At 39.4% G+C, this 10,270-nt stretch overlaps 1 protein-coding gene across 1 annotated transcript in view; it reads left to right on the top strand.

Annotated features, from left to right (window-relative positions):
* Positions 1–5,471, top strand: part of LOC107701535 (H(+)/Cl(-) exchange transporter 5-like) — a 23,113-nt gene extending 17,642 nt beyond the window's left edge. Inside the window, exons 12-13 of the mRNA XM_016503579.1 lie at positions 658–874; positions 2,342–5,471. Coding sequence (XP_016359065.1) covers positions 658–874; positions 2,342–2,432 — 308 coding nt within the window. The 3' untranslated portion in view covers positions 2,433–5,471. The remainder of the gene's footprint in view (positions 1–657; positions 875–2,341) is intronic.
* Positions 5,472–10,270: the final 4,799 nt, after the last annotated feature.

The raw sequence follows: 10,270 nt of genomic DNA, 5'->3' as shown, positions 1-10,270 counted from the left end.
TATAAAACACACACACACACTGTAAAGGAAACCCTATAAGTAGCATATATAAATACACAAACACACACTTCCATTCAAAAGGTTAGGGTCAGTTCTTTGAAAGAAACGAATATTTTCATCAGTGTTTAAAACTGTTGTGCTGCTTAATATTTTGAGGAAACAGTGCTGCAGTATCTTTTAGGGTATGATTAAAAAAAAAAACAGAATAAAATAAACTCTTTTTTACAATATTTCTAGGTTGTATATACTGATTGACATCAGTAGGAATCGAAACCAGCCAACTGACTAAAGCAACCGACCACAGACTGAAAGCAGTTTTTTTTCTTCTTCTTACTACTAAATGTCTCAAACCAAACCCTTGATTATCAGTCGAAGAGTTGATACCGCAGAGATTTTGTCAGCCTGGCGCCTTGTAAGTGCAACTTTGTTTCCTGGATGACTGATTAAAAACCGGTGTGCCCTGAATCCAAGACATTTTAGAGCGGTCAGCCAATCAGATTGTAAGCAGTTCCTGCCAGTTTTGTGTGCAATATGATGGTTTCTGAACGGTCCATGGGCTGCAACAGAAGTTTGGCTAATTAACCCTTGTTGTAATTGATGGATTAGTGTTGAGTTTATCCAGCTAATATCCTTGTTTTTTCCACTCAATCATCTTAGAAAATGCACGGCGGCATCAGGATGGTGTGGTCAGCGTGTCTGCCGTCCTGTTCACTGAATGTGAATCGCCCGCGTCACCCGGTGCTCCTCCTGCAGTCAAACTGCGCAGCATCTTGGACCTCAGCCCCTTTACGGTCACAGTGCACACGTCCATGGAAATCGTGGTGGACATCTTCCGCAAGCTTGGCCTGCGGCAGTGCCTCGTCATTCAGAACGGGTGAGTCTGTCGACATGGATGATTTGTATAACTGTGTGGTCTCTTTAAAGCAGTAGATGAGATACAAGTGTAGCAGATATTGGTTTTCTCCCATGAGAAGCAGAATTAAGCTGTTATTATTATTTTTTTTTTGCGATCTCAAGCTAGATTCGACTGGGCCAAGGAGAAATAAACAGCATTTTAGTGATCATGTCTCATTTATAGCTATATGAACGCAGGTCTGACTGAAAGATTTTAATCTCACCTCTAAAGTTACATGTTAGCTCTGTTTCAAAACCTAGTGATCTACCAAGCATTAAAGGCAACATGTGGCAGCACTATGTAACCTTCTAAGATACAGATTTGGACAAAATCTGAGACAGCTTCACAATCAAACAGGGCAACCCTAGAATAGCTTGCAAAAAGTGTGATTTTTAGAACTGGAAATTGTGGAAATTTATAAAATCTTGTACATTTTTTTAAATAATGAATATAACTTTTATAGTAATGTCAAGTGTAGTTGTATTTTAGTATTATTATTATATATTTCTATAGTCCTAGTCCTGTCATATTGAGTTAATAAATTTTAAAAACACAAACCAACACAATTTTACCTGTGAAAGTTTATCCAGTTTCTTCAGGAATTTAAATTTAGGCGGTTTTTACTACCAGATGCTGTGCAATGTTGTTGCAACTTGAAACTCATTGATTTTTATTGAGTGATGACATATTGACCAAGATGGCGGACGCGTCTACGTGCTGAGGAATCTACCTATACATGTATATATATCTATGGGGGCAATGTTTCTTGTATCTTCTTCGATAAATGTCGCTATTTTTCATGTGCCATGGCTGGATACTTTCATATATATATATACAGGGCAACCCTAGAATAGCTTGCAAAAAGTGTGATTTTTAGAACTGGAAATTGTGGAAATTTATAAAATCTTGTACATTTTTTTAAATAATGAATATAACTTTTAGTCAAGTGTCAAGTGTAGTTGTATTTTAGTATTATTATTATATATTTCTATAGTCCTAGTTTCTGTAAAAAAAAAAAAAAAATTGTTTCCACACATGTCCTTTCTCATAAGAGTGCTCTCTATTATATTTGCTCAAAACAGCTGAAGCTGATTCTTGCTGGAGTTGTTTTTGCCTTTTAAAGTGTGTTTTAATCCGGTCCCAATGTTGAGTGGATCAATGTGGCTGTTTGTCTTTCTCAATCCCTGTGATCCACCCTTCAAGTCTATCTAGGACAATAAAAGTAAATTACATAATATAAAAAGAGAGAAGACTGGAAACGCACACACTTAGAACATGTGGCCTTGAATCTATTATGCAAACATAGTCTCTCTCTCATGCGTATGCTAACTAGGACCATCTGCTCAATAATTGTCTGTTTGATTTGTGTGTCTTGACAGATCAATGATCTGTATTAATTACAAACAAGAATCATTTTTCTCCCTCTCTTTTCTGTCGCTCATTCAGGCGTTTGCTGGGAATCATCACTAAAAAGGACATTCTTAAACACATGGCGCAGATGGCCAACAGAGACCCGGAATCAATCCTCTTCAACTGAAAATTCTCAAGACTGAACGGACAGGATAAACTCACTCCTACACACACACACACACACACACACACACACACAGACAGACAGAGAATCATCCTGCGATGATGACGATGACAGTGGTAGGACTGTGCGTGTCACTGAGTTACTGCTATTATAGAGTGGTCTGAGAGTGGCCTAAGGCAGCTTTTTGCAGCTCCAGAACTGGACATGTTCAGACAGGAGCTGTTTAGCCTGTCCGGAGGCTACAGAGACAGTAATGTGAAAAATGCTGTCCTCTCACACCTCATATAAGACCTGATCTGAATTGTTGCCAATGCCATCAGGCCCAAATGCTTTTCCTGCCTGCACGTATATTTAAGTTTGGGGATCGACGACGACTTTTTGTGTTCTTTATTCGTTTATGGTGCTTTACTCTACTAAAAGTAGCTTGAACTAGCTTTACATGGTTGCTAGTCTCAGGCTGGTCTGGGTTGTTGGTTTTGGGTATTTATCAGGCTGGGAGACCAACTGACTGAGACCAGCCAACAAAGAGTAGCTTAAGCTATTTTTTAAGCAGGATTTCCATCCCCAGAGTGACATTTAAACTCGAGAGGAACTTCAGAAGGGTGAGAACATTCCTGAGATGATCTGGGGAACGTGCGTTAAGGGTGTCTTGTCAGAACCTGCGTGTGTCGAGCGATCCCTGTGGGAAGATGTGCCGCCTTTTGTAGAAGTGCAGTGAGATTTGGTGTATCATGTTGAGAAGTCATACAGACGCACTTACTTTTTCTCATTTATGCATACTAGCAAAACGCCGTCAGTAGTGCTGTTCCTCTATTTCTCACTCTAAAGACTTTGAGAAGGAAGTTTTGAAGATAACATGCCACTCTTGAAGTGTTTATATATGACTTCAACCGGACAGAAGCCAATGTTGATTTTTATTGTGGAAGGTGCCTTTAAGGAATGGTTCATCCAAAAATTCTGTCATTTACTCACCCTTTGTTTCAAACCTATATGATTCTCTTTTCTTCTGTGAAACCTAAAATAAGGCATTTTGTGAGAGAGTCTTAGTGTTTTTTTTTGTCGATTACAGTGAAAACCAATAGTAACTAAAACTATTTGGTTACCAACATTCTTCACAATCTGTTCTTTTGTGTTCTGCAGAAGAATAAAAAGTCTATAAAGTTTTGGAACAACACGAGGGTGAGAAAACCGATGTCAGGATTTTCTTTTTGGTATGAAATATGCCTTCAATAGTTATGTCTTTCTGCCATTACAACAAGCTATTTGGTCTTACCAGTGGCATATGATTTCCAAAAAGTTTGTAGTGGCTGCTAAACATGCGATTTCCACTCAGCTTCCCAAATGAACCAAGCCTGCAGTTCCCGTGTGGCACCACCAGGCGGCACTATCTCACAGACTGTTCATTCTGGACATTGTGCGCCATCTGATTGATTCTTGGCCCGGTTCACTTGCTGGGTGTGTTGCACGGCATTCTCTCATGTCATTACAATTGGGACTCCTTACATTTCCCGTGACATCTTTATGCTCATATTGGGCACCTGGGCCCCTCCATTCCTTCATCCATCACCCTCACTATCTTTCTCATGTAACCACGCTGTCATCCTCAGACAACCTCAGTGAAGCATCTCCAGGCAACTCCCTTGTTTGTCCGTGAGGACCCAATCATGACATAACAAGATCCTCCCTGTAATGAAAGGGCTAAACTAGTACTGTAGTCCCCTTCCTTGGCATACTTGCTCGACTTTTTGTCTCTACGCATTTTAAAACCTCCACCCTCCAGTCCAGTGCATGTTTTCTCCCCCCCCTGCATTGGCATTTGGGTTGTTTATGATCTATTAAAGGCATTTGATTCTTTTCATGCCTGTTCTAAACGCTCTCTTTCCCTACTCGCTGTAATTCCCGGGGGTGGGATTAGGGGCAGGGAGGTGGTGGAGGGCTATTGTTCCCATTCGCTCCTGCTCGTCTGGGCTCCCAGTCGCCAGGATGTCCCCCGACCGCTTCCCTCAAGCACAGTCACGCAGCCCCGACCGCCTTCCACTCTTAGAAAGTCAATTTCCGGTCTAGTCTTTAAACAACGGGCAATTCTGAACTGTTATAATAGAGCGGTGGAAAAAATAAATTCTTGCGCTGTGATTATTGAAAGAAAAGGTGTGTGTATGTGTATGAGTATTTGTGTGGGGGGCCGTAGGCGTGTTGGAAGGAGAGATTACGCTTTTCTCTTTTGCCCTCCTAGGAAAAATATGGGAGGAGGGAGAGGAGAAAAGGTTAATTAAACAGTGTTCACTGATCAGTGGAAGGGATCGTTTCACAAAGGTCCCCTCTGTGTCACACGGGGGGTTATTGGAGAGACTTGGCACGAAGGACTTCCACTCATTCCTGCAATCCGGGTGGGTGCTGAGCGCAAAGGCGCTGTAACCCAACACTCGATTGGTGCAGAAGGAACCAGGCCAGGACCGGGACCAGATGAAATGTTGTAATGTAAAACAGGACACGCCACAGACCTCATATGTTCTTATCTACAGAACGTAGGCTTCAACTAACTTTTCAACTCCGGAAGCAGCACGTAAACCGCTGTTTAGTTGGCGTCTACTTGCCTTTTTCTATGCAAACAGTCAGGTTAGGGCTGAGGACAAATGCTAAACCTGAGTAAACTGCTTTTACAGGTGTCAATGAGCATGTATATCCAAAGAAACCTGTGTTTTTTGTTCTTGCCAAAAAGACGATACGATTATTACCAAATTGCTTGGAAGGAAAATTTTTACCAAAGCACTCATCGGAGATGAAGAATGTGTCCATTTTATTGATAAGAGATGTTAACTTTAATAGGTATTTATTTGCACAGAAATGTTTTCTATTACAGTATTTGTACATGTCTGTGATTATATCATATTGTCAAATGAACTTTTGTCCATTTGAATAAATCTGAATGATGCATTCCATGCAGACTGCATTCATCTGGAGGTCAAAAAGTGTGTTTATGTTTTAGACATATAAAGAATGGCTTGTGGCTTCAAGTTTTTGGTTTATCTTTCATAATCAAAGACTCCAGGACATGATGAAAATTCCAGAAATATGAGCATTTTTATAATTTTGTAGGGTGCCACAAGTTTGTTCAAATTTCCAAAGGGTGCCGCGACTAAAAAAAGGTTGGGAAACACTGCCCTAGAATCCCAAATTACTCTGGTGGCTGTAGAAACAGACCCACGCTGGTTCGTCTTAAATGTGGTATTTGAAGGAAATTGCTGAGGGTCTCTTAAAACACCACAGGATTGTGGGGTGAGTCTCGTGATATTGCTTCAGAACTCTGACTTTCTCGCACCTTTTGGAATATTGTCTTTTGAAAAAGCACAAATGCTTCTTAAAGTAGCAACAATGTGAAATGATCTGTCTAGGGCGTGTTTTTGCTTGTTTTCTTGAAAATTCACAGATGACTTTGAGAATAATTTTACATGGATCTTTGAACAAAACGCACCCTTCTAATTCTTCAGTTCAGGTTCATTTTGCTTGTAGCGTTTGTTAAAACAAGCACTGCTATTATGTACTTAACAGTTCTAAACTTCTAACCTAAGTAATAAACTTCAGCACATTACTTATCCTGTGCCATTAATGCTTTGAGATGGGTAACGTATGGAAGACTGTTTCTGCATCTGAGTAGAAGAAATAAAAAGGTAATTGCAACTTTATATCTAACAATTTCAGCTTTATTCGTATCTCACAATCTGATACTATATCTCGAAATGTGAGATAACTGCAACTGTGACTTAAAGGGATAGTTCACCCAAAAATTAAAATTGTCTTTAATTACTCACCCTCATGTTGTTCCAAACCCGTAAGACCTTCGTTCATTTTCGGAACACAAATTAAGATATTTTTGATGGAATCTGAGAGCTCTCTGACCCTCCCATAGCAAGGACATCGGTAAAATAATCCATGTGACATCGGGTTCAACCATAATTTTACGAAACTACGAGAATACTTTTTGAGTGCAAAAGAAAAAAAAAAAGACTTTATTCAACAATTCGTCTCCTCTGCGTCACCCTAGCGCCATTTTGGAGAGTATCCACTGAACGTAAATTGCGAAGCATTTTTAGAAACCGAATGTAGCGCAGCTAGTAGGGTATCAATTCCCGTTCCCATTGAAGACAGCCAAAGTCGTACAGCGGATTATGTGAAGACACAATCTAAAGTTAGTAGTGGTACGCTGCCCTCTAGTGGAGGTAAGGAAATGCAACCATCGCTTCAAGCTTCTCATTTAATTAGTCCATTTAAAAGTGAGCCAGATTTTAAGAGCATACCAATTAGTTCACAAAACATGGACTTTGGTGCAGACATGTCTCAAAATGCCACCCACAAGCAGTCTCCGCATTATCACTGCCAAATGCAGGGTAGGCCTCCTGATAAAGGAGATTCCTTGTCCATTACTTATGATCTCGCAAAGTATCTAGCTCATACGCAGCTTGTGTCAGCAGGGCTAACTTACGTTGATGACAAACCCATTAACTACGGGGCATGGAAATCATCTTTCCAAGGTGCTATTTCTGGTCTGGAGCTTACCCCTGCAGAAGAACTGGATCTCTTAATTAAATACCTCTCCGTTACCTTTTCGTGAGCCCAGACAAAGTCTACCTAATAACAAAGACTATGCATTGAAACGTCTTCTTGCACTGAGACACACTCTGAACAAGCGACCGCAAATGAAAGCACACTTCCTGGAATTTATGGACAACTTGCTAAAAAATGAGCATGCAGAGATTGCACCGCCTCTTCAGCATGGTCAGGAAGTGTGGTACTTGCCGCTGTTTGGAGTGTATCATCCTAAGAAATCTAATAAAATACGAGTTGTCTTCGATTCAAGTGCACCCTGTGAGGGAGTTTCACTGAACAGTGTGCTTCTCACAGGCCCTGATTTGAATAACAGCTTGCTAGGGGTCCTGATGAGATTCCGTAAAGAGCCTGTGGCTATTACTGCTGACATACAGCACATGTTTCATTGTTGCCACTCTTTTGACACAGAAGACAGGTGCAACACCTCCCCCACCTGGAGACTTTGGGAATAATGAGTTGCTGAAGGAAGAATGGAAACAAGTACAAAGGTTAGCCGACATCTTCTGGACAAGATGGACAAAAGAATACCTTAGTACTTTGCAATCCCGACGAAAGTGGCAAGACAAAAAACTGATCTAAAAGAGGGGGATATTGTCTTGGTAAAGAACATTCAAGTTAACAGAAATGAGTGGCCAATGGCAATCGTTGTACAAACTTCACCACGCAAAGATGGATTGGTGAGGAAAGCTGATGTTAAAGTCACTGAAGATGGCATTCAAAAAATGCTGTCACGTCCTATCTCCGAACTTATCCTTCTGTCACCTGATGACAAGTTATAATTTTTGGAATTCTTAAAATCCCAGGCGGGGAGTGTTCAGGACAGAATTGATTTAGATTTTTCATTGAATTTATTATTTTGTATATGTCTACTCAAGTGAGGACTTTAATTTTGAAAAGCAGTCACATAGTTCAAGAAGCAGGAAGTTCGAGCAGTACTGCAGTGAGTCAGCAAAATGTTGTAGCTGTTCTGAGTGAGGCTCATTCTGAAATATCTTCTCTCTTCTGTTAGAAGCAATGTCTGTGAGTACGCAGTGTTGAATATATTGTGTGATACATATAAGAATGTTATTTTGATATAATTGTGTATATTTTCTTTAATTGTTTTTTGTATATTTTTACAGTTTCACAGTTGAATCATAAACTTCAGAAACGACTTGATGTCTCCGGCGAGGTTTTTTGAGTCACTGTTTAACTTACTGGATAGTTAGATGCCAGAGAAGTCTAATAAGGCCAGTATACAATGCAAATGAAATAAATCAAAATGACCGCAAATTACAATATTACAAAAAATGCAAATTAACAAAATAAACACAAAAAACAAAAATGAATTCAAAATAAGAATAAATACTATAATAGTACAGAAATAATACGAAAAACACACTTTCCCATAGAAGCTATCCTCTCACACACAAAAAGTTATTTTGGCTTGGGACAGTAATCACCTACCTAGTAACCACCTAGAACAATTTAGTAACCACATGGCAACCACTCAGAACATCTTGGCAACCATATAACAACACCATGGCATTGAGCAAACACCTGTGTAAACCGCTGTTTATTGGGGTAAATGCCTATGCAATTACACCTACACTCTACCAAAATGTTTTGCAAAAAAATGTGTGATTGTTTTTAGAAAATGTCAAAATCTAGTTTGGTAATGTCTAAGTGATCACAAACTGGCCTAATTTCTGTGTCTCAAGACAGGAGAGGAGATGGATATGGGACTGAGGGATGATTGCAGAGCTTCATTGTCTCTCAGGAAGGAGATGATCCAGCTCCAGCCCCGCCGCTGCTCTCCCCGTGCCAACTGTCCCATTTGTTTATTTGTGTTTACTCTTTCTAGGCCCTGCACAAATAAATGAGATAAGTGAATCCTGCGTGTGTGCGCTGAGATGTTTTGATTCGGACAGCATCTGCATGAGATTCCTGTGACATTCCGGAGTTTTCTGGCGGATTCTGGGAATTGGGGAGGACAAGGTTGGGTTTGTGAATAGGAATGCTTGGTGGTCTTAATGAATGGCAGAAAGGCTTTAACGATGACACATATGAGTGACGGATTGCTTGGGAGCGCTGGCAAGGGGAATGTGTGATGAAGTGTTTCAGTTGTTGCGAGTGAGGGTATATTTGTGCAGGTGGGAACAAGGGCTGCCTGGGTGCTCAGGGTGTGTGTGTGGCCACATCTAATAGTGAATAGACTGGTGTGTGTGTGGTCAAAGCTGATTTAGTCAAATGGTGTGTAAGTGTGTGTGGCCTTGTGAGTGTGCTTTGTTTTATTTTTTTTTTGATGGTGAGATATCGGGACCCTAAGCAGAATTGAGAATGATGGTGACTCATAGCTGATTGTCTAGAAGACTTATGAGAACAGAGAGCTGGGGAGTGATCCTAAGCTTGGATCTGAGTGTATACACTTATGTGGGTTTTCATCTGACAAAATATCCCTTTAGGGAAGGTCCCAATGGTGAATATGCTTTGTAAGCATATTGCGTGGCATTGTATTTTAAGAGCTTCGTTTGTCTTGGCCATAGTGCAAAGAAAAATTGTGAAATATTGTAAAATGACAGAAGCCTTGGGCAACTGGTTGAAATGGTCAATTGGTAAAGCGGTTTGTTAATTGAACAACCTAACACCCAGTCAATTAGTGGAGATACTAATATAATTTGCATCCTACTTGCTTTTATTTTTAACAAATTAGTTATTACTACATGGTGAGCGTCATGTAATATTCTTGAGACATGCTGATAAGGTTTGTAATGTGATCCCCAACTTTTCATGTCCTGCTCATACGTAAAATATATAAATTATTATGTATTTGTTTTTGTTTATTTTTAATAATTGTTTGTTTTTTGAGAATTTAATACACACACACACATATATATATACACACATTATTATTATAATACATATATTTTGAAAGAAGTCTCTTATACTCACTAAGAACACGTATAACAAAAATAAGTAAATACAAATTGTTCTATTTTAATACATTTTAACATGTAATTTATTCCTGTGATGCCAAAACTGAATTTTCATTACTCGTCTTCAGTGTTGCATGATTCTTCATAAATCATTGGCGCTCAAGAAACGTATCATTTTCATCAATATTGAAAACATTTATTCAAAATATATTTTGTAACATTATAAATATCTTTACTTATGATCGTTTAAATGCATCCTTGCTCAAGTATTAAAAAGTAACAAATTACATTTTTTAAAATCAAAATCTGTAATACGTGTGT

The sequence above is a fragment of the Sinocyclocheilus anshuiensis genome, unplaced genomic scaffold (assembly GCF_001515605.1).
Source record: "Sinocyclocheilus anshuiensis isolate Anshui unplaced genomic scaffold, SAMN03320099.WGS_v1.1 scaffold2404, whole genome shotgun sequence".
In the NCBI taxonomy this organism is placed as follows: domain Eukaryota; kingdom Metazoa; phylum Chordata; class Actinopteri; order Cypriniformes; family Cyprinidae; genus Sinocyclocheilus; species Sinocyclocheilus anshuiensis.
Note: the sequence above shows the minus strand (reverse complement) of the source record. Positions and strands in the feature narration are given on the sequence as shown.